General features: G+C 36.3%; 1 protein-coding gene across 3 annotated transcripts in view; it reads left to right on the top strand.

Moving 5' to 3' along the window:
- The window catches only part of PIK3CB (phosphatidylinositol-4,5-bisphosphate 3-kinase catalytic subunit beta), a 182221-nt gene that overhangs the window by 112289 nt on the left and 44563 nt on the right, over positions 1 to 25369 (top strand). For all 3 annotated transcript variants that reach the window (XM_047098635.1, XM_047098638.1, XM_047098637.1), the window contains exons 9-14: positions 3699 to 3950; positions 5749 to 5845; positions 8750 to 8880; positions 12559 to 12609; positions 19569 to 19757; positions 25181 to 25302. In XM_047098635.1, coding sequence (XP_046954591.1) covers positions 3699 to 3950; positions 5749 to 5845; positions 8750 to 8880; positions 12559 to 12609; positions 19569 to 19757; positions 25181 to 25302 — 842 coding nt within the window. The remainder of the gene's footprint in view (positions 1 to 3698; positions 3951 to 5748; positions 5846 to 8749; positions 8881 to 12558; positions 12610 to 19568; positions 19758 to 25180; positions 25303 to 25369) is intronic.

The raw sequence follows: 25369 nt of genomic DNA, 5'->3' as shown, positions 1-25369 counted from the left end.
CTTTCCTTATCTTATAAATAATAATGGACTAGTATTTCATTGTTCTAATGTTCTGTAACTTCTCAATAGAATAGGTTGACCAACAGGAGGTATCCATCACAGCACGTCGTCTTTAGGTAGCAGAAAACCTGATAAAAAAGGGAGCTTAAATAAGGGCTTTAAAATTTTTAATATTTTTATTGAATGTGAGGAAGCCTCATCTTATAGAAGAGTAAATGGCTATGCAAGTTTTCAGCAGTTAAGTAATGGTAAGAAATGTTCTTGCAGTGATGAAACAATAATTTTACATTTGAGACTGGTTAGTCATGGTGCTGGTTGGCCCAAAAACATGTAGTATGGAGAGGAGACAAGTGATTAGGTTTATTCAGGGTATGGACCTCAGTTGTGTGTGACAGAGGGAGAGACCGGCATTGGCAGAGAGTTTTAGGGAAGGCAAAGGCGGACAAAGCTGATGGGGAAAGAAGGGAAGGTGTTGGTCATTGAAATGAGGCTAAAAATGGGCAAGGGGATTTTCCTGTGGGAGTGTCAGAGTGAGTTAGAAGAAGAAGTGGCTAGAAAGTGAGATGTAGCAATTAGTGATTTGGAGTTGCTACGGTGTGGCAAAGTCAGATTCTGCATGTGATTGGGTTTGTGGGGCCGAGGGGAAGGAGAGGAAGTACTGTGGAGATTTTGAGGTCAGGAAACTCTGAGGTCAGATGGATTGATTGCTTTAGGCATGTGGGCCCTGCCTCAACACCTCTTAGTTTTTTTCCCCTCTCATTTGGATTTTTCACATCTTGGAAAACAATTACTGATATGCTCTTTGTAAGAAAATTAAAAAACTGTGCCTCCTTTGCTTATTATTCTTAAGCCTTTGCCTGTAGCCCAGATACTTCTTCAATTCCAGACTCCTGTTATGATAGGCGTCAGTACACATTTCTTTGTGTGTGTGTGTGTGTGTGTGTGTGTGTGTGTGTGTGTGTGTGTTTTCTTATTTATTTTTGAGAGAGAGAAAGAGAGAGACGGTGAGTGTGAGGGAGGGGCAGAGAGAGAGAGAGCAAGAGAGAGAGAGAGGGAGAATCCCAAGCAGGCTCTACCTTGCTTGGTTGGGATTCTCTCTTTTCTTCTCTTTCGGCCCGTCCCATGCATGCAGGTGAGCATGCTCTCCCTCAAAATAAATAAACATTAAAACAACAAAAAAAAGAGGGACATCTGGGTGGCTCAGTTGGTTAAGCATCTGACTTCGGTTCAGGTCATGATCTCATGGTTTGTGAGTTTGAGCCCCTCATCAGGCTCTGTGCTGACAGTTCAGAGCCTGGAACCTGCTTTGAATTCTGTGTCTCCCTCTCTCTCTGCCCCCTCTCACTCACACTCTGTCTCTCTTTTTCTCAAAAATAAATAAACATGATTTGCACTTTCCTGATAAAAAAAAAGAAAAAGATAATGACTAGTGCATAGTGATGGAACCTTTCCTAACCTCCTGATAAACTAAAATTACCATTCATTGTGTGTTCATTAATTGATGCTCAGTTTTCCTGAGGTATCTCAGGGAGGAAAAGAAAACTTCATAATCTTGAGTTTTGTGCTCTTCCTATCTTCCATACAATTTTACTAACACTAAATTCCATCTTTTGAGCATTTCATGATAGGGCCATTTCTTAGTTGCTTAGGAGAAAATAATTATGGTTCTTATAGGCAATTGCAGTTTTCTTTACAGAATAAAGTAATTATTATTCCTATTTTGTCTTGGCCTTTAAAAATACTAGTATTGTAAGTGTCTCATAGTTTAGATACTTTGAGTATAGTATAAAGGTAAATACAAAGATTTCCTAAAAGTGCTGTTGTATAAATCTTTCTTCATAATTATTATCGTATAATTTACAGAGTAAAAAAAGAATCTCCAGACTTTTTGCCTTATTTCAGGGAACATAGGGGAATATCATTTAAAGTACTGTAGACATAGACTTAAAAGTTGCTTAAGGCTGTGACTACTCAGTCTTGACAGTGTCTGTTTATTTTATTTATGTAAAAAAATTTGTTTAATGTTTGTTTAGTTTTGAGAGAGAGACAGCGCATGAGCAGGGGAGGGGCAGAGAGAGAGAGAGAGAGATAGAGAGAGAGAGACACAGAATCCGAAGCAGGCTCCAGGCTCCGAGCTGTCAGCACAGAGCCCAACGCGGGGTTCGAACTCACGGACTGCGAGATCATGACCTGAGCCAAAGTCGGACACTCAATCCACTGAGCCACCCAGGCACCCCATGTCTGTTTATTTTTTATTTATTTGTTTATTCTTTTGACACTGTTTAAAAACAGATAACCTCGAATGGTTTTTTAAAAAGTAATACAAAAAATGATTTCCATTTTCATTCATATTTGCATTAAATTTTATGAGTTTTAGATTGATTGTGAGCATTTGGTGTTACGCTTGTATTTAGGATCTTAAATTTAGATCATCCAGCTATTTTGTTTGGTGCTTTCTAGAATAATATTTTTGAAGTATTTTATTTTGTGTCATTTCTTTGTTTGTTTGTTTGTTTGTTTTTGAGAGAAAGAGAGTTCGAGCAGAGGAGGGCAGAAGGAGAGAGAGAAAATCTCAAGCAGGCTCCATGCTGGGCACGGCGCCTGACACAGGGCTTGATCTCATAACAAAGATCATGATCTGAGCCCAAGTCAAGAGTTGGACCCTTACCCAACTGAGCCACCCAGGCACCCCAATTTTAAAGTATTTTAACGATAACATTTTAAAATATAATTGAAAATAACTTAAGAGAAGGATAAGTCACCAATGTTCTTACTATCATAGTACAACTAGTTTTATTTGTATTCATTTCTTTGTACTGTCAAAATGTGAATATGCTTTTAGTGAGTATATATTGTATTTTGTTATTTTATTTTTTATTTAAGCTTATACAGTATAGGCTTGTACGCAGTGTAGGTAGGCTTGATGATGGTTTCAAAGTAAGAAAATAAGGGCGCCTGATGGTTCAGTTGGTTAAACCTCTGACTCTTGATTTCCACTCAGGTCATGATTGCAGAGTTGTGGGAGCAAGCACCATGCCAGGCTCCATGCTGAGCCTGCTTAAGATTGAATCCTGCTTAAGATTCTCTCTCTCTCTCTCTCTCTCTCTCTCTCTCTCCCTCCCTCCCTCGCCCTCTCCCTCCCTCCCTCCCTCCCTCCCCCCCTCCCTCTCTCTCCCTCTCTCTCTCTCTCTCCCTCTCTCTCCCTCTCTCTCCTCCCTCCCTCCATCTCTCTCTCCCTCCCTCCCTCTCTCTCTCCCTCCCTCCCTCTCTCTCTCCCTCCCTCCCTCTTTCCCTTTGCCCCTCTAAAATAAAAATTTTTTAAATGTAGGAAGAGACTTGGGAGACATTCCATCCATCACTTCCTTTCCAGTTTTGCAGAAGAGTAAGACAAGATCCTGAGTAAATGAAGTCAGTGGGAGTGAGCATATGATAGTAATAGTTTTTATGTTTATGGTCTTGGTTTCTGTAGATCTGTTTATACATACATTGAGACCTCTTGGATTAAGTGAAAAATAGGTTAAAATAACAGTTTAGTGAAGTATCTACTGATTAATTATAGCCTGATGGTTCTGTGGACAAAAGGTTTTTCCTAGAGTTGGTATGCTCCTTCTCCCAATATACGATTTTTCTTCAAAATAGAGGTGTTCATTAGTACAGTGTTCATAAATCTGTGTTTGTTTTTGTCTCCTTCATTATAGGTTCATGTCAGGGCTGGCCTTTTTCATGGTACCGAACTCCTGTGTAAAACCATCGTAAGCTCAGAGATATCAGGGAAAAATGATCACATTTGGAATGAACCACTGGAATTTGATATAAATATTTGTGACCTGCCACGAATGGCTCGATTATGTTTTGCTATTTATGCAGTTTTGGATAAAGTGAAAACGAAAAAATCGACTAAAACTATTAATCCCTCTAAATATCAGACCATCCGGAAATCTGGGAAAGTGGTAATTATGCACTACTGAAAAATTTTTATAATGGAATGATTTTAAGACTCTTTGAAATAATTGAGTAATATAAGTGAAATTTTATCATACAACTTTGGTCCATAAGAAGTGATTTTAAAAAGACAATAAATATCCAATTTTTATATTCTGTTTATTTATTTTCTCTTCTGGCAGATTTGTTTTAGCAAATGTCCTACTGTAAGTGTTCTATTATAAATATTATACTTTTAAGAAGAGAGAGGTGAGGGGTGCCTGGGTGGCTCAGTCACTTAAGCGTCCGACTTCGGCTCAGGTCATGATCTCACAGTTAGTGAGTTTGAGCCCTGGGTCGGGCTCTGTGCTCACAGCACAGAACTTGCTTTAGATTCTCTGTCCCCCTCTCTCTGCCCCTCCCTCACTCATTCCCCCCCTTTCAAAATAAATAAACTTAAAAAGATACAGATAAAAATGAATGAAAAGATCTAAAAAATTATATGTCCACAGTCCCTTAACTAAAATTCTAGGTGCCACATATACTTGAACACTCAGAGTTTTTTGAATTTTAGAAAGATTACACAACACACTTCACTCAACACACCCTGTGGGATCTGGAGCACAAATCTGTAATCAAACACATCAGTGTCCAACAGTGAAATCTGTGACTGTTCATACTGAATGAGACAAATGCAGAGTATCAGTTTAAGTTCATGCCATTTCTGACCATGTTTTACTGTCAAATGAATTATTTTTTTTTTTAAGGTTTATTTTTGAGAGAGAGCGCTTGCGTGCGTGCGTGAGTGGGGAGGGGCAGCAAGAGGGGACAGAGGATCCAAAGCAGGCTACACACTGACATCAGCAAGCTTGATGTGGGGCTGGAACTCATGAACCTCGAGATCATGCCCTGAGCCGAAGTCAGATGGATGCTCAACCGACTGAGCCACCGAGGTGCCCTGCACTGTCAAATGAGTTATGGACAAACCTTTAGTTTTTGGAGTTTGTTAGATTTTGAGGTTGTGGAAAAGGGATGGTGTACCTGTTCTGATACTCTCATCTTCCATTTCCTGTTTTTAGTCAGGTCTTTTTCATTTTCTTATATGTTTAGAAGGCATGGAGGCATGAATTGTATACTTTTTTAAAAAAACTGGTTACTATATTTATGTATGTGTATTTGTATCCTTTATTTTTTACTGTGAGAATGCAAGGCTTTTCTTGTGGCTATTACCATATAGTTAAAAAAAATAAATTTTAGGATGTAAAAGTCACAGAAGAGTTATTTCCTCAGTGTTTTTTCTTCCACTGATACAGAATTTTACTAAAAGCTTTTGACTATTTATGAGTATTTTTGATAAATTGTGACCAAGTTAATTGGTCTAGATACCTGTGTAAGTCTGTGAGCTTGGCACTTCCTTTTTAGAAATATTAATAAATTCTACAATACCAGAATACATTGCCTTCTCCTACGTAAGATTTACTTAGGCTTAAAGCTCTTAAAACATACAGCCTGACATTATATCATGCATATTTTCTTGAATCATTAAAAATTCCTTATCACTTGCAATGTTTATACATTAAATACTGTTTTTTGGATATATTATATTTTATCATGAGACATTAATTGGCTTTCAGAGTTTTCTTGAACCACTGTAAAGATCTTGAACATTTTTCCATGTATATCTTGTTTTATTTTGGATGATTTTTTGGAAATCATTGGGAACTCTAGCAATTTCTACAACTAAATTTTTGAAACAAAGGGCATGTACACATTTACATGCTAAAGTTCATTTTCAGCATATTTATGCAATGGTATCTTTTTCAACAGCATTATCCTGTAGCATGGGTAAATACAATGGTTTTTGACTTTAAAGGACAGTTGAGATCTGGAGACATAATATTGCACAGCTGGTCTTCATTTCCTGGTAAGATTTATATCCTAATCCTTAAAGAGTAACTTTTGGCATGTGGACTAGTTACTGTTTCTTTATGACTCACTATTCTTTTAGTTTAGTAAAGAAACCTTCATTTCCTATCTTTATTATTCTTTCTAAAACAGATTCCCACAGATTGTTTTAATATGTTTAAAAAGTGATTTATATCTGAATATATTTGTTATCTTAATGAATATGTTGTTGTTTTAAACATTTTATTTTTGCAGGTTTTGGAGAAATTGTCCTAAAAAACAATGTCTTATAACAACCTTTGTTGTGCCTAGTCGTACTAAATTTACTGCACTAATAGAAGGCACATCCACTAATATGGGAGGAATAGTAAAAATACAATAAGTGTTTAGTTGGCTTTAACGCGAAATTTGAGCTATAATTTGTCTGTATTTCTTAAATATTATGCAGAGCACCCCAATAAGGTAGATAGTTTTATCTCCATTTTACAGATGAGAAAAGTGAACCTCAGAGACGATAAGTTGGTCAGTCGTACATAATTGGCTCAAAACCAGGGTTTATACAAAAGATTGCTTGACTCTTTCCATTATTCCATATTGCTTTTTTTGAATGTTGGAAGTTTTTAGTGTAAGCTTTGCATTGTAATAGTGGTTTTCTTTTTTCCCCTGCCTTCATAGCTCATTAATACAGTTAATAAAATTGTGAACTTACGTGCATTTTAAAATTATTTTGTGGGTGACAGACGTTTGAAAATATTCATTTATTAGTAGTTGCCATCTGAGAAACTGGTTTTGGATAATCAGTTCCTCACAGACGTATTTAAAACTCCTCATATTCTAGTATTTTATGTGTATATATATTCTTTAATTTTTGCTCTTTCCTACATATACTTGTAATAGTTTTTATTAATCATGTTATTCCCAAAATATAGAATAGTATGCATTTATGCATTTCTTAAGAGAAACTGTGAGTGTCATAACAGTAAAAGTTATGCATTTCAGCAGTTATACTTCTTTCAAAACCTTAATTTAGATTCACACATGTTCTCCAGAATCTCCAAGCAACTTGACTCGTATTTTTGGTAGAATTGATGATTTTGGACAGTATTAACTTGGCATAACATGAACCTGACTTCATCTCTAACAAAATATAACATGAAAAATAATAAATGAACACATTTTCTCTGCATGTATCAACTCTAGAATTGTCACTTTATCCCTGTAGGAGTGAGGCTGAAATACAAATAGTCTTTTTTTTTTTTTTTTTCAAATAATCTATTATCTAGAGTCCCTAGGTCATCACTAAAGGGTATATAATCACATTTCTGGTTGCTTTTATATCTTTCCCGATTTCTTCATGTATACACTAGGAAATATTCTATTTTTTTTCCATTCTGAAAGAAAGTAGCATTTTCTGTGCAGTGTTCTGCTCTTGCCCTTTTAACCTTATGTATCTATCTAGAGTGCTGCTGATGCTTTTTAAAGTAGACTTATCTTTTGATAATTTAAGCAAGTGTTACAATGAATAACCTTGCTTATGTGTAGGTATTTGTGTAAGATTTCCTAGAGATGGGTTTATTGTGTTAAAGAATATATACATTTGTTATTGTACACCTGAAACTGATAAATCACTCTATGTTAACTAACTCGAATTAAAATAAAAACTTAAAAAAAAAATAAAAACTTGGAATTTTAAAATAAAAAAGAGTAAATACATTTGTAATTTTGATGAATAATCACAAATTGCTCTCCAGTAGAGACTGTGCCAATTCATACTCTCTATAATGTATTAGAGTGCCTTTTTGTAACCCCTTTTAAGCAAGGTTACCTCTATGTGTTTGGGACTGATAAGAATACTAAAATGGTACATTTTAGTTTAGATAGATTGCACGTTATAGGACAAGGAAGTATAATGCTACCATAAGTATAAGATTTTAATTTGCTGAGAAATCTGATTTAGAAGTGTATAAATGATGAGAATTGCTTCCTTCTATGAAATTTGACGATATTAAACATGAGCAAAGAATTGATCAGGACCTGAAACTTGCAAATACTTTGTGAAGATTTTCTAGCATTGGTAAATAATTCGAGTGTGCATAGTATCTGGATATTAGGCGTGGACACAATGGATTTTTATCTTTTGTTTCCTTAGGAGAGAACAACTGCTAAAAATCAGTGTAAGGAAGGACATACTAGTTTGCAGATGGGAGACTTGAGGATGTACTGCTAATTCTGTTTTCTTATCTTGAGTTTAATGTCTTTTTAATAGTTTATCTGTGAAATGAAAGTTACATGAACTCCGGGGTTTTATGAGAGCATTGAAATGTAAGATGCCTATGCACAAGTCTGTGAATGGACCATTTTAGAGTGTGGGAGCAGTGCCTTGAAGAAAGACGCAGTTGATAGCAGTACCACTTGAATGGAGTATTGCAGAGACTACTGGAGAGGTGTTTAACTGTATCAGCAGTTATGGAATGGTCTAGGAACATAAATAGCATTAGGTTTGTTCAAAAGAATGTCATTGATGACCCTCAGAAATAACAGTTTGGGTACTGTGATGACCACAGAAAATAAGAAATCCCTATATGTGATGAAGTTAGGAAAATTTTTTGGGTCACGTTATTTTGATGGGAAGCAATTCCAATGAAGTCTTTTTCAAGATTGAGAATTCTTACCAAATTTGAAGGAAGATGTGAGTGAGGTAAGTATTAATTTTTGTAAACTTTCTCATTTTAGAGATGTATGTAAATGCATTCAACTCTTGTGTCAAGTATTAACAGAAAATTAGAGGCTTACTGATAAAATTATTTGACAAATTCCTTAGGTAACATACTTTAAAAATAATTTTCATGGTTGAAATCTATTAAGAATTTTAGTTTAGTTTCAAAAACATTTTTTAAGAATCAAAATTATTTGCATATTTTAGATGAACTTGAAGAAATGTTGAATCCAATGGGAACTGTTCAGACAAATCCATATACGGAAAATGCAACAGCTTTGCATATCAAATTCCCAGAGAATAAAAAACAACCTTATTATTATCCTCCCTTTGATAAGGTAAGCTAATTATTTTAAAGGCCACTATGTATGAAAATCATTGAATTGTTAGTTCTTGGCTCTACATGTTTATAATGAAACTCTACAAAAACTTTTTCTTTCCAAACGTCACATATGTTGTCAGCTTGATTCAGTGGAAAGACCACTGAGCGTGGAGCCAGCTAACTCTTACTTAGTCTTGGCTTCATCACTGACCAGGTAGAACATAGTATCTCTGGAAGTCAGGTTTCTCATTTATAAAATGAGGAAATTATAATGGTTCTCTGAGGTTCTTTTCAATTGAAAACATTCATATGTAAATCTGAGCATGTGAACCGTCCTTAAAGCTTGCCCAGCATATTCAGGGATTAAAGACATAGTCACTGCTGTTGTTAGAATTGGTATTCAAAGAACAGATAATTTATGTTGAATATTACTATTAGGAAGACTTCCTAAGGTACTATTATTATGTAGAATCTATACCAAGGACTTCCATTTCTAAACACATTTCCTTAGTATACAAACTGCTTATCTTGGCAATCTGGAGGGTATCTCGTGGATTTGAAAATGGGGCTTTGCTAATTTATATTCTAAGAGAGCTAAGTTGTCATATGTTTTATCTTCAGGCTTGGCATCATTGCTTCACGTGTGATTGATGCTGATTTTTATGAGAAAATCTTGAAGCAAATTCTCAGAGAATAGCTAATTTATTTTATTTCCTTAATCTATGTGAGAATAAACTTCCCTTAAAAATTAATAATATACCGGTCAGCTAAGCATTCGACTCATGATTTTGGCTCAGGTCATGATCTCACGGTTTATGAGTTAGAGCCTCACATCGGTCTCTGTGCTGACAGTGAAGAGCCTGCTTGGGATCCTCTCTGTCTCTCCCTCTCTCTGCCCCTCCCCTGCTCATGTTCTCTCTCTCTCTGTTTTTCAAAAGAAATAATTCTAAATTAATAAATTTGATATCACACTAAATAATATTCAAATCAATTGTATTTTAAAATCCAGCACTACCAGACCTGTATAGAATAGATTTCTAAAGTAGTATGTAAATTAAACTTGTTATCTAATGTTTCTTCTTTACTCTCATTTTAATTGAACTTAATCGACATAAGAAGCAACTTTTCGGGGCACCGAGGTAGCTCAGTTGGTTAAGCATCTGACTGTTGGTTTCAGCTCAGGTCATGATCTCATGGTCCATTCAGGCCCCACATCTGTCAGTGTGGAGCCGGCTTGGGATTCTCTCACTCCATCTCTCTCTACCCCTCACCCACTTATGCTGTTTCTCTCTCAAAATAAATAAATAAATGTAAAAAAAATAAAAAAATAAGCCTTTTTATTTCAAATTCTTCTAAAGTATTTTCCTGATTAGTAATAATAGGGGTTATTACAGCAGAAATCTCAAATCTCAGATATGTCAAGAACCATAGACCTTAGTGTTCATTGAGTAGAAAAAGGTATTTTGACTCCTCTTTGCATTCATGCCTTGGCTTTATTCCTTAGAATAGCAATTTAACCAGAAGGCATAGCTACTTGTGATACATTTAATAGTATAAGCTGCAACTATTTTTGTGTTGTTATAGTGTGAGTTCAACAATTATAGTTTCTTTTGGATGAAATGGGGGGAGAAGCAAAGTAGGAGGAGAGAATCCCAAGCAGACTCTGAGCTCTCAGCGCTCAGCTGGGTGCAGGACTCGATCCAACAAACCATGAGATCATCACCTGAGCCGAAATTAAGAGCCAGATACTGAACCGACTGAGCCACCTAGGTGCTCCAAAATGGGGTGCATTTTATTATTATTTTTTAAAGTAATTAATTTTTTAAATTTACATCCAAGTTAGTTAGCATATAGTGCAACAATGATTTCAGGAGTAGATTCCTTAGTGCCCTTACCCATTTAGCCCGTCCCCCCTCCCACAATCTCTCCAGTAACCCTCTGTTTGTTCTCCATATTTAAGAGTCTCTTTTGTTTTGTCCCCCTCCCTGTTTTTATATTATTTGTGCTTCCCTTCCCTTATGTTCATCTGTTTTGTCTATTCACATCCTCATATGAGTGAAGTCATATGATATTTGTCTTTCTCTAATTTCGCTTAGCATAATACTCTCTAATTCCATCCATGTAGTTGCAAATGGCAAGATTACATTCTTTTTGATTGCCGAGTAATACTCCATTGTGTGTGTGTGTGTGTGTGTGTGTGTGTGTGTGTGTGTGTGTGTGTGTGTATAAAATGTGCATTTTGGAGCATTTTTACAAATAGAACATCCTCTGCAAATTTAAATAGTTTTCACCTGCTATTTCAAGAGAGGTCCAATTTTTAAAAAACAAAAATATTGCTTACGTCACTAAACTTTTTGCTTTTGTAATCTCTTAGTCTGTCTTTGAAGATGAATTTGAGATAGAGGGTTTTTCTTTAAATTTGTATAAATATGTTTATAATTACTGGGTTTTTTAAATTGTACAATTTATATGCGATCATTTAAAATATCAGTTAATACAGATAGAAAAGGTGAAGGTTCCCTGTGTTCTTTTAATTTAATAGTTTTTGTTGTGATCACTTGTGTACCTTTTGCTTTTCAAGTCAATTTTATGGTTATTGATTAATGACTGTAATCTCATTTTGTTTTTATAACAACCCTATGAAATAGGATAAGAGTTATCACTGCACTTTACATTTGAGGATACAGTTAAATTATTCATTTAGGATTATATAACTCAGTATCAGGATATAAATCTTCAGATTCTTTAACCACTGATTTTTCCTGTCTTTTCAAGAAGCAGAGTCTCTTTAAAGGGCATCTGGGTGGCTCAGTTGGTTAACCATCAGACTCTTGATTTTGGCTCAGGTCATGATCTCACAGTTCATGGGTTTGAGCTCTGTGCTGACAGTGCAGAGCCTGCTTGGCATTTTACCTCTTTTTCTCTCTGCCCCTACCTCATTCTCTCTCTCTCTCTCTCTCTCTCTCTCTCTCTCTCTCTCTCTCAAAATAAATAAACTTAAAAAAAAGAATCAGAGCCCATTTAGAACTTAATGAATTCAAACGGGTGTCTCTTGATACTCTACTTTTGTTATGTTAAGTCAGAAAAACAGTGACAAAACCTTACTATTTATTTAGTAACTCTTGTATACCTTTGCATTTTCTTAAGCAGAAAATATTTACCTGTATTTAAAATTCTTTCATATGCATATGCAAGCCATTGCTTATTTTGTCTAGAGACAATGCTAGTGCACCCTAGGAGTCACAGTCCCTTATAATAATACCCTTGATACCCAGTTGTCAAGAGTTTAAAGATTGGGATTGGGGGGGGGGCGCCTGGGTGGCTCAGTCAGTTGAGTGTCCAACTTAGGCTCAGGTCATGATCTAATTTTCCAGCCCTATATCGGGCTCGCCGCTGTCAGTGTACAGCCGGCTTTTGATCCTCTGTCCCCCTCTCTCTCTATCCCTCCCTGCTCGCATTCTGTCTCTCAAAAATAAATAAAAATATTTTCTAAAAAGATTTAAAAAAAAGTTCGAAGATTGGGAATCACTGTATAATACCATTTTGCGTTTAAAATTCATGTTTACATTATAAAGCATAGAAATGCCAGACCATATGTTGTTTTTTTTAGTCTAAGTACAATTATAATCATTTACAATTAAAATTTTCCAAATACAAGAGCCAAAATTTAATTTTAAAAGTTTTTTTTTAACAGATAATCGAGAAGGCAGCTGAGATTGCAAGCAGTGACAGTGCTAATGTATCAGTAAGTATCAAGGTTTTAAAAGGACCCTTTCTCCTTATTAGTTACTTTCATCTCATTTATGGTAATGAGCTTATAGATGACCATACTCTTATGGAAGAATAGCCTGAAAGTGTATGTGAGTATGTACATACTATGTTTTTTGTTGAATGGCAGCTATTTGTAGGTGGTCTGTGTTCAATGGTAAACCCTTTTCTGATATAAGCACAGGTTTAGCACCTCGTCTTTTTTATTGTATTGTATTGTATATACTATATATATATATATAGGCTCCATGCTCAACATGGGGCTTGAACTCACCAGTGTGAGATCAAGAGTTGCATGCACTACTGACTGAACCAGCCAAGCACCCCCAGCAGCTAGTCTTTAAGGGATGTTATGCCACCTCATAGATTGACAATACTGTCTTTTTGAATAGTATTCAGTTGAATGAAGAGGCTGTAATTTTATTTATCTCATGTAACAGCATATATAATCAGGCCAGGATTTACAGTGCTGGGGAACCAGTTTCTTCCATCTTGGTGCTCTATCATGTTAGTGTGTACTTTTTGTCTCAAGTTTAATACTAGTGCTTCAGTTTCTTGTGTATTATGGTGCAGCCAGCAAGGAATAGGGAAAGCAAGAGTAGAGGCCGTACCCATTCTTTTTGAGGATATCATTTATATGCCTCATTGCTGCTCATATCTCATTAATCAGGACTTCCTCACATGGCCATACCTAACCACAAGTGAGGCTGGGAAATGTAGTCGTAGGCTGGGCAGTCATGTGCTTGGCCAGAAAAAGATTCTAGTTAATAAAGGATGAAGAGCAGAATGCATACTGAGGAATAAACAGTAATTTCTGCCACACATACCCATTGTTTGTACCCAAAAACTACAAAGTAGATTACTTTGTTTAGTTTACACCATATGCAATTTTTCTACCACCTATACTTTTTAGTTTAATTTTTTTACTCTTAAGATCATTTAAGACTTTGCTGAGTCTGACCTAATGTTCTCTTACCATGTTGTCTGTTTACAGTTTTTATGTGTCTTCAGTGTAAGGCCATTCTACATAGAACGGTTAATTATATAGAGGCCAGAAGGCAAAATGGAGAGAGTGTATGTTTTTTTCATTTACACAGAATCAAAGCTCTATTTAATGTTGGCTAGTTGGAGAAATGTCTGGCTCAAGGTGTCTTCTGCTTTGCCATTAAGAGTTTTCAAAAATATCCATAGTCCTGCAGTACAAGTCATCTGCTACCATAAATACTTTGAGAGCACTTCTTTTTAATGACACAAAAGAAGTGCAAGTATACGCTTATCAGCTTGCCATGCAATTATAGGCAGACCTTGGGGATACTGTGGGTTCTGTTCCAGACCACTGCAATAAAGGGAATATCACAATAAAGTGAGTCATGAATTTTTTGGCTTCCTACTGCATATAAAAGTTATGTTTAGGGGCGCCTGGGTGGCGCAGTCGGTTAAGCGTCCGACTTCAGCCAGGTCACGATCTCGCGGTCCGTGAGTTCGAGCCCCGCGTCGGGCTCTGGGCTGACGGCTCGGAGCCTGGAGCCTGTTTCCGATTCTGTGTCTCCCTCTGTCTCTGCCCCTCCCCCGTTCGTGCTCTGTCTCTCTCTGTCCCCAAAAAATAAATAAACGTTGAAAAAAAAAATTAAAAAAAAAAAAAAAGTTATGTTTACACTGTACTGTAATCTTACATGTGCTACAGCATTACACCTAAAACACAATATCCATACCTTAATTTAAAAACACTTTTTGTTAAAAAGTGCTAATCATTACCTGAGCTTTCAGCAAGTTGTAATCTGTTTGGTGGTGGAAGTTCTTGCCTTGATGTTGATGACTTGTGACTGATCAGGGTGGAAGTTGCTGCAGGTGGGGGTAACTGTGGCAGTTCTTAAAATAAGACCACAGTAGGGGCGCCTGGGTGGCGCAGTCGGTTAAGCGTCCGACTTCAGCTCAGGTCACGATCTCGCGGTCCGTGAGTTCGAGCCCCGCGTCGGGCTCTGGGCTGACGGCTCAGAGCCTGGAGCCTGTTTCCGATTCTGTGTCTCCCTCTGTCTCTGCCCCTCCCCCGTTCGTGCTCTGTCTCTCTCTGTCCCAAAAAAATAAATAAAAGTTGAAAAAAAATATTAAAAAAAAAAAATAAGACCACAATGAAGTTTGCTGCATTAATTGACTCTTCTTCCTTTCAGGAACGATTTCTCTGCAGCATGCAATCTGCTTAATAGCATTTTACCCACAGTAGAACTTGTTTCAAAATTAGAGTCCATCCTTTCAATCCCTGTTGCTGCTTTATCAACTAAGTTTATGTCATATTCTAAATCCTTTGTTGTCATTTCAACAGACTTCACAGCATCTTTACCAGCGGTAGATTCTATCTCAAGAAACCACTTTCTTTGGGGCACCTGGGTGGTTCAGTTGGCTAAGCATCCGACTTTGGCTCAGGTCATGATCTCACAGTCGTGAGTCTGAGCCCCGCGTCGGGCTCTGTGCTCACGGCTCAGAGCCTCGAGCCTGCTTCGGATTCTGTGTCTCTCGCTGCCCCCCCCCCACCTCAAAAATGAATAAACTTAAAAAACACTTTCTTTGCTGATCCATAAGAAACAAGTCCTCATCTGTTCATGTTTTATCATGAGATTGCATCATGTCTGTCACATATTCAGGCTTCACTTCTGGTTCTCTTGCTGTTTTTACCACATCTGCAGTTACTTCCTCCCCTGAAGTCTTGAAACACTCAGAGTCATCCATGAGGGTTGGAATCAACTTCTTCCAAACTCCTTGTTAATGTTGATATTTTGACCTCTTTCATGAATGATGAGTGTTCTTAATGGCATCTAGAATGGTGAATCCTTTCCAGAATGTTTTCAATTTACTTTGTCCACATCCATCAGAGGAATCACTGTGGCAACTTTGACCTCACAAAATATATTTCCTAGATAATAAGGCTTGAAAGTTGAAATTACTCCTTAATCTATGGATTGCAGGGTGGATATTGTGTTGGTGGCATGAAACAACATCAGTCTAATTGTACATCTCCATCAGAGCCCTTAGATGACCAGGTGCATTGTCAGTACTAAAGTTTTGAAAAGTATCTTTTTTTCTGACCAGTAGGTCTCAACAGTGAGCATAATATATTCAGTAAACCATGTTGTAAACAGATGTGCTGTCATCAGGCTTTGTTGTTCCATTTATTATAGAGCACAGGCAGAGTAGATTTAGCATAATTCTTAAGGGCCATCGGATTTTGGAATGGTCATTTAGCACTGGCTTCAACTTAAAGTCACCGGTTGTGTGAGCCCTAACAAGAGAGTCTGCCTGTCCTTTGAAGCTTTGAAGCCAGACATTGACTTCTCCTCTGTAGCTGTGAAAGTCTTAGATGGCATTTCCTTCTAATATAAATATGTTTTGTGCACATTAAAAAGCTGTTGTTTAGTGTAGCCACCTTCATTAATTATGTTAGCTAGATCTCTGGACAACTTCCTGTGGCTTCTATATCAACACTTGTTTCTCCTTGAACCTTTATGTTATAGCGATGGCTTCTTCCTTTCATGCCCCCTCATACCCATATCCCCCCCATTGGGAAGGGGGGGAAAGCCACACTCATTTTTTTGATGTGCTTATAGCAAAGTGTGTTTGCTTTGATTTATTCTAGTCAGTAATCACTGTTATATCATAATATGTATATGGTTTTTGAAAAATCCACATGTAAAGAAAAATAGAGAATATAAATGTGTTAATTGCTTTCCACCATTATCTTACTTTAGTTCAAACATTTGAACAGGTGTATAAGATCACCATTTACCCTATACAGTGTAAGTTTTCATTACTGATTATTTTGGGTTTTGCAAAAGAATGTAAGATTCTGTGTTTTCTTTGGGCTTCCTGCCACATTTCTGGTAGTTGTTTATTTTTACCTTGGCTTTATTCAGTGCTGTGCTTTTCATAGCTCGGTAAACAATCACAGTACAATTATAGAGCCAATCCCCTTGCTTTTCCCTCTTAGTTTACTCATAGGTCTTCAGGATATTTACTTATAGTAGGTCTGTAGAGTCTAATTTTGATTCACAAAATTACAGTAGATTTGCTAGCTTTTTGCAGTATTTAACAGCAGTCTGCGTTTCGCTGACATGAACAATTTATACTGTGTTGTTTGCAGCAGCAGGTTTCATTTTGAGATATGTAAGTAAGTGTAGGAGTTTGATTTTCAGATTCTGATGACTTGTCATGATAATTTTTTGGAGAAACCCTGTCAAGCCTGTAAAAGAGAGCATACCATTTTTAGGTTGAAGGTCTGAATATAAACCCATTGTAATTGTACATTGTGTGTGTGTGTGTGTGTGTAAAATAATTTTTTAAGGAACGGTTTTAGGATCACAACAAAATCAGCAGGAAGGTACAGAGATTTCTCATATACCCCTATCCCTTCACATGCATCTCCCTTTCCCATTAGCGACATCACTCACCAAAGTGGTATATTTGTTACCAAGAATGCACCTATATTGACAAATCATAATCACCCAAAGTCCATAGTTTGTTTACCTTGGGTTTCATTCTTGGTGTTGTGTATTTTGTGAGTTTGGACAATGTGTGATATGTTTTTATCACTATCATATTATGCAGAATATTTTTACTGTCCCATGAATCCTCTGTGCTCTGCCTATTCATTTCCCCACCCTACCCCTGGCAACCACTGATCTTTTTATTCTCTCCATAGTTTGGTCTTTTCTACATGTTATATAAGTTGGAATCATAGAGTATGCAGTCTTTTCAAACTGGCTTCTTTCCCTTAGTGCTATGTACTTAAGGGTCCTCCATGTCTTTTTGTGGCATGAAAGCTCTTTTCCTTTTAGTGTTAAATAATACTCCGTTGTCTGTATGTATTACAGTTTATCCATTCGCCCACTGAAGGACATCTTGGTTGCTTCTAAATTTTGACAATTTTGAATAAAGATGCTATAAACATCCATGTGCGGGGTTTTTGGTGGGCATAAATTTTCAACTCCTTTTGGTAAATACGAAGGGGCATGATTACTGGATTGTATGGTAAGAGTATGTTTAGTTTTGTAAGACACTGCCACGCTGTCTTTCTAAGCAGTTGCAGTGTTTTGCATTCCCACCAGCAGTGAATAAGAGTTCCTCCATATCCTCAACAGCATTTGGTGTTGTCAGTGTTCTGGATTTTGGCCATTCTAATAGGTGTGTAGTCTTATCTCTTATTTGTTTATTTTGCCTTTCCCTGATGACATATGATGTTAAGCATCGTTTTATATGCTCTTGTTACGTCTGTAACCTTGTTTGGTGAGCTGTCTGTTCAGGACTTATATTTTAGTCTGATGGTTTATTTTCTAATTGTTGAGTTTTTAAGGGCTGTTTGTGTAATTGGGTAATGGCCCTTTATCAGGTAAGTCTTTTTGCAGGTATTTTCTCCCAATCTGTAGCTTCTCTCTTCGTTCCCTTGACAGTGTCTTTCACAGAGGAGATAATTTTAAATTTACTGAAATCCAGATTAATGGTTCTTTAATTGATGGATCATGCCTTTGGTATTATATGTAAAAAACCATTGCCAAACTCCAGGTCATCTAGGTTTTCTCTTATATTATCTGCTAGGAGTTTTATAGTTTTGTGTTTCACATTTATTTTTACTAAGTTCGGTAGTGTCAATCCTTCAACTTAATTGCTTCTTCATTATTGTGTTGGCTGTTCTGGGTCTTTTGTCTCTCCATATAACTTTAGAATCACTTTATTGACATCTACAGAATTTTGATTGGGTTTGCATTAAATCTGTTGATTACATTGGGAAGAGCTGACATTCTGACAGTACTGAATCTTACTATTCATGAACATGGAATATCTTTCTGTTTATTTAGTTCTTTGATTTCTTTCACCAGAGTTCAGTAGTTTTCCTCATATAGATTTTGTACATATTTTGTTAGTTTTATACCTAAGTTTTCATATTTTTGGGTGCTAACGTAAGTGGTATTAGGTTTTTAATTTCAAATAGCACTTACGTTGCTGATATATAGGAAAGTAATTTACTTTTGTATACTAACCTGTGTTCTACAATCTTGCTTTAATTATGTTCCAGTAATATTTTTGTTGATTCTTTCAGATTTTTTACATAGACAGTTCTGTCTGTGTAGAGAATTATAATCCCCATTCTTTTGTGCATGTGCATATATTATTTTTAATCTCATTACTTTAGAAAATAATATAACTAGTTTAATGCTTATATGAAATATCAGTTAAAAATTCCTATTCTGGAAAGGGTTTTTTTTTTTTTTTAATGTATTTTGGCCTAAATGATAAAGTTTTTCTTTAAGTATGGGAAATGAATCTCTTTCTTTTTTCATGTTACTATAATTCAGAGTCTAGATCCAAAAAATAGCATGGGCCATCTTCATTATTTTAGTTTATTCTTACAAGGATTGGGAAAGAAAATGAGATAACTGTATTTGTTTCATGTTTAGTTTTATCCAAGATTTATTGCTTAATCCAGTGGTTTTTATGCCTCTGAGCTAACAAGACACTTACACTTTTTTAAAAACTTCATATGTTTGGTTTGTCTTTGTTGTTTTATTTGTTTATAGAAATTAAAAATTAAAATGGAAAGATAGGAAATTCAGTTCAAATAATAAATGACTTTTTAATCCAAATTGCAATTCTGCCACCTAGTGTTTGCACATGGACTTTTAAAGAATCCGTATTTCCACCCCTTTTTAAGAACTGTTTAAAAATAATTCTTTCCTTCATCCTTAGCTTACAAATTTAATATTCTATCAATAAAACATATAAAAAGGGCATCCATCCTTAATAATCTTTTTAAGAAATTCGATTTTTAGTATCTTACATGTTAAAGCTCATAAATTGTTTATAAATTTCTTGTATATAGATTTGCTAAGTGTTTGCCAGTGCTGTTCACAGAATTAAATTATGTGATGAATGAGTATTTTACTTTCTTAGAGTCGAGGTGGAAAAAAGTTTCTTGCTGTACTGAAAGAAATCTTGGACAGGGATCCCTTGTCTCAACTGTGTGAGAACGAAATGGATCTTATTTGGACTTTGCGACAAGATTGCAGAGAGAATTTCCCACAGTCACTGCCAAAATTACTGCTGTCAATCAAGTGGAATAAACTTGAAGATGTTGCTCAGGTAAGAGTAAAAGATAATTTTTATAATTCCTTTTGGGAATATATATTACTTTGTTGATTTCATGTACATTGTCCTTTCTAACATAGGTATATCTCCATAGATTGGATAATTTTCCATAGGAGAAATTTTCATGTTTTAAACCTTTACATATACTCTAAATGATAGACTAGAAAGTTTAAGATTTTAAAATTCCAGATTTTAGGTAGGTTTTCTATATCTTTCACTAAGAACAATTAAAACATTGCTTTTGGTGTAATCATTGTAATTACTACCTGCGCGTAGTAAGTAGGTTCTGGATTATTTCTAACAGTTTCATTCAGTGAGCTCCAATGTTTTAATATTAAAATGACTAATTTCTGCGATGACTGTTCTAAAATGAACATGTATTGTTTGAAAATTACCTCTTTCTAGAAGCTGATGTTTTAGATCACTTTTAACATTCAGTTTAATTGGGCAGTATTGATGAATGTTTGCCTTGAGGCAGAATAAAGAAAGGAAAAAAATTGTTCCAAAGAGCCAAACAAATTTTAGTTTCTTGATTTAATTTTCAGAATGCTGGAAAAACCACTGTCATTTATTAAATGCAGTGGTTATCAGTGCTCTATAGAAAGATCCTTGAAATGGTTTTTTAATCAGAATGAATACATTTGGTATGTTTAAAATAACCATATTTGTTTACCTTACTTGTTTGAATTCAACTGATCTTTTTAAAAGTTTTCTGGTCTTGGGGCGCCTGGGTGGCGCAGTCAGTTAAGCGTCCGACTTCAGCCAGGTCACGATCTCGCGGTCCGTGAGTTCGAGCCCCGCGTCAGGCTCTGGGCTGATGGCTCAGAGCCTGGAGCCTGTTTCCGATTCTGTGTCTCCCTCTCTCTCTGCCCCTCCCCCGTTCATGCTCTGTCTCTCGCTGTCCCAAAAATAAATAAACGTTGAAAAAAAAAAAATAAAAAAATAAAAGTTTTCTGGTCTTAGTAAATCTATAGCAACTTAAAAATTTTTTTAAATTTAATTCTAGTTATATTAGTGTTATATTCGTTTCAGGTGTAAAATCTATAATGACTTAAAAAAAATTTTTTTAACGTTTATTCTTGAGAGAGACAGCAAGAGAGCGAGAATGAGTGGGGGAGGGGCAGAGCGAGAGAGGGACACAGAATCTGAGCAGGCTGAGGTGTCAGGTCAGAGCCTGATGTGGGGCTCAAACTCATGAGCTGTGAGAATCATGACCTGAGCTGATGTCGATGCCTAACAGACTGAGCTACCCAGGTGCCCCATAAAATGACTTTTAAAGATTTTCAAGAAATGCATATTTATTTTAATCATATATATTTAAAATTTATTTTATTTTATTTTATTTTATTTTATTTTATTTTATTTTATTTTATTTTATTTTATTTTATTATTTTACTTCTCTAAGTTTAGAGTTTAGAAAGGACTTCTCTTGAGTTTATTTCTAGTATTTAACAATTTTTTGAATCATGTTACCTAATTGTATTATAATGTACCTCATTTAAACTATTTATACAGTTAGATCATATGAACACTGTTTACTCTGAAAAGGAACTATTTTTGTCATTTAGATAGGTTTTGATTGTTTTGACATAGTTATCTTCTGACTACTTACTTATTTACATTCAAGGTTAGTTTTCTATGAAACCCCTGTAACGGTGGAACATAAGATATAAGCATTTTTTATTTGACACATTTGCCTGCTTCTAATGTATCCATTAGTGTTCAGTTCTAACTGCTTATCCAAGAAATCCATCATATTATTATTTTGTATAACATTAAAATAGAAGAAATTTTTGGCTGTACTCTTAAGGATATCTGAGAGAGAGGTTTCTTAGGTCAACTGTCAGAAAATGGAATGAGCCAGTTTATGCATAATATTTCTTTATTTGAACCCTGGGGACAGAAATTTTTTTTACATTCGGGAATTTAGCATACTTGTCTCATTTCCATGAGGTAATCTAAAGCATTGTTTTCAGATATAACCTAATGTCCTCCATTTCAATAGAAGAAAGCCAATCCTAATCCTCTTTTTTAGTAGTTTTGAGAAAAAAAGTTGATGGAATAAATAGTAATGTGCTTGGGGCTCCTGGGTGGCTCAGTGTCCGACTTCGGCTCAGGTCATGATCTCGCGGTTTGTGAGTTTGAGCCCCACGTCGGGCTCTGTGCGTTCAGCTCAGAGCCTGGAACCTGCTTCGGATTCTGTGTTTCCCCATCTCTCTGTCCCTCCCATGCTCATGCTTTGTCTCTCTCTGTCTCTCAATAATAAATAAACGTTAAAAAAGTTAAAAAAAAAAAAAAGTAACATGCTTGCTTTCACAACTTTGTCCCATTGCCAGTTACAGTGAATGAGTGCAAAAAATATATAAACTGAATTTTTAATAAATTGACTGTCTTAAGAAGTAGAGAGCCAGAGCCTGGTGCAAAGTTTGTATCCCAATAAATACTAAAGGCAAAAGCCGTGGGTGAAAATTCTGTAGAAGAGCAGCTTCTCCACTGCCCCAAGATTTAAAAAAGAGTAGCCTTCCATTAATCCACAGGAAAATATTCTGTTGACATATTGTGGAAGGGGTTTCGATAGTCTTTGCAAAAGGCTGGTAGTTAATTGGCACTGCATTCATTATTTATATGGCTGAGTCACATTTTCCCTATTCACTCTCATAGCTTTCCTCAAACTAAAGTAGTGAGTTTTGCAAATTTTTTTAGTTTACATTTATATAATTAATTCTTTAATAATTGTAAGTAATCTTACCAAAGGTAACTTCTTTCCAATAGTAGTGCTCTTTTTAATTCCCAGCATAGTTTAACCATCTAGTATTACAGAATGTTATCTGCCCTGTATTGTTTTTGTGTGTAGTGTTGTAGTCCATGTGTTAACTGGGGATGCTAGTTTTTTTTTAACTACTGTTTCAGACCCTCAGGAAATGGTCCCCCTTGACTCCTCTTTCCATAATGAGGACTGTTGGTCTATTAGAACTTTGGGCAAAGTGGGGAGGGTGGTCTCATCAGTGATAAAAAGTGGTCTGAGGTAGGTGTTTCATATCTTTAAACCAGTATGTGTCAAACTTGTTTTCATTATTACACTGGTTAGGAGCATTTTTAGACATTTTTTCTCTAATAGCCCTGTCCCCATAATTCAAAAGTGTTATTTTTCTCTGTAAATGTAAAATAATAGAAAAATTAAGTTAATTTTTTTAAAGTTTATTTATTTTGAGAGGTGGTAGGACAGAGAGAGGAAGAGAGAGAATCTCAAGCAGTCTCTGTGCTGTCAGCGCAGAGCCCATCACAGGGCTCCGTCTCAGGAACTGTGAGATCATGACCTGAGCTGAATCAAGAGTTGGATGCTCAACGGACTCAGTCACCCATGCACCCCAGAAAAATTAATTTCTTAAAAAGTATCTTTAATGAGGTTAAATTTGCTTGATCTGAGAAAATACCTTTTAACTTAGCTGCTAGGTATTCATTCAAATATTATTGACCTATTTTGGGCACTTGACATAGTTAATGAGAGCAGTTGAATAATTAGTAGAATTAAAATAATAAACTAATTAGAACCACCCTACAACTCAGCAATTGCACTACTAGGCATTTATCCAAGGGATACAGGTGTGCTGTTTCGAAGGGACACATGCACCCCCGTGTTTATAGCAGCACTATCAACATTAGCCAAAGTATGGAAAGAGCCCAGATGTCCATTGATGAATGAATGGATAAAGAAGACGTGGTATATATATACAATGGAGTATTACTCGGCAATCAAAAAGAATGAAATCTTGCCATTTGCAACTATGTGCATGGAACTGGAGGGTATTATGCTAAGTGAAATTAGTCAGAGAAAGACAAAAATCATATGACTTCACTCATGAGGAGTTTAAGAGACAAAACAGATGAACATAAGGGAGGGGAAACAAAAATAATATGAAAACAGGGAGGGGGACAAAACAAAAGAGACTCATAAACATGAAGAACAAACTGAGGGTTGCTGGAGGGGTTGTGGGAGGGGGGATGGGCTAAGTGGGTAAGGGGCATTAAGGAATCTACTGAAATCACTGCTTCACTATATACTAACTAATTCGGATGTAAATTTTAAAAAATAAAAAATAAAGTTAAATAAAAAAAATAATGATAATACACTAAAAACTATGTTTAGTTCTCAAAAGTCCAAGTTTCATGCACAAGGTCAAATGACAAATGACAAGGTGGCTAGCTGGCAGATACTCACTGGCTACCTCTTGCAATATGACTGTGAGATTGAGCAGTCAAGTGAGAGAAGTCCTCTGGTCATTTCCATCTGTTTGCCATGTTTTTGTAGCTCTAATCTTGCATACATTTTGTGTGTATTCTTTGGAAACTCAAGAAAACCCATTGAAATCTATCAAATATTAAGTAATAAGATTTTTGTCCAACAGGGGTGAGCTTTGAAGGACCACGAATCATAATTATCAGTTTTTTATTTTTTTTTTTAATTTTTTTTTCTTCAACATTTATTTATTTTTGGGACAGAGAGAGACAGAGCATGAACGGCGGGAGGGGCAGAGAGAGAGGGAGACACAGAATCGGAAACAGGCTCCAGGCTCTGAGCCATCAGCCCAGAGCCTGACGCGGGGCTCGAACTCCCGGACCGCGAGATCGTGACCTGGCTGAAGTCGGACGCTTAACCGACTGCGCCACCCAGGCGCCCCGTTATCAGTTTTTTAAAAAAATGTTTACTTAGGGGCGCCTGGGTGGCTCAGTCAGTTAAGCCTCCGACTTCGGCTCAGGTCATGATCTCATGGTTCGTGAGTTCAAGCCCTGCATCGGGCTCTGTGCTGACAGCTCAAAGCCTGTAGCCTGCTTTAGATTCTGTGTCTCTCTCTCTCACTTCCCCTCCCCCGCTTTTAGATTTAAATGTTTAAATGTTTATTTTTGAGAGAGAGAGAGAGAGAGTACTGGAGTGTATGCTTGCCTGTGCATGCAAATGAGCAGGGGAGGGGCAGAGAGGGAGGGAGAAAGAAGATCTCAATTAGGCTCCACACTATCAGCACAGATCCCGAAGCAGGGTTCACTCTCACCAACTGTGAGATCATAACCTAACTTTAAATCAAGAGTCTGATGCTTAACTGACTGAGCCACCCAGACTCTCCTACCTTTATTCCTTGATCATTTCTTTCTCTCTCTTTCCTTTACAAAATTACAAAATTATTTAATGGCTAATGATTGTAGAATCGCATATTCAATGTATCATTCTATTACTTGCTTATCTATAGAGTATTTCAGTAAAGACATTATTAATTTATGTAAACAGCAGTGGATTTTTGAGTCCTATGTAATTGTAAGTATGCTTTTTCTTTCTTTTGACCCATCTCTGCTCCTGTGTGCTAAGGAAAAATAGATTATTTTCCCCCCCTATAATTTCTGAACCAGTTTCAATTTTTCAACAGCTTCAAGCCCTACTTCAGATTTGGCCTAAACTGCCCCCCCGGGAGGCCTTGGAGCTTCTAGATTTCAACTATCCAGATCAGTACGTGCGAGAATATGCTGTGGGCTGCCTGCGACAGATGAGGTATACTACAGGTGGCTTTCTTTGAGGAAAGGAATAACTTGGGTGTAGATAGTGAAGGTGATGTATG

The sequence above is a fragment of the Lynx rufus genome, unplaced genomic scaffold, assembly GCF_022079265.1.
Source record: "Lynx rufus isolate CCGP_SWC_20201006 ecotype Redwood Valley unplaced genomic scaffold, mLynRuf1.p SCAF_5, whole genome shotgun sequence".
NCBI lineage: Eukaryota > Metazoa > Chordata > Mammalia > Carnivora > Felidae > Lynx > Lynx rufus.
This window is presented reverse-complemented; position numbering and strand designations above follow the sequence as displayed.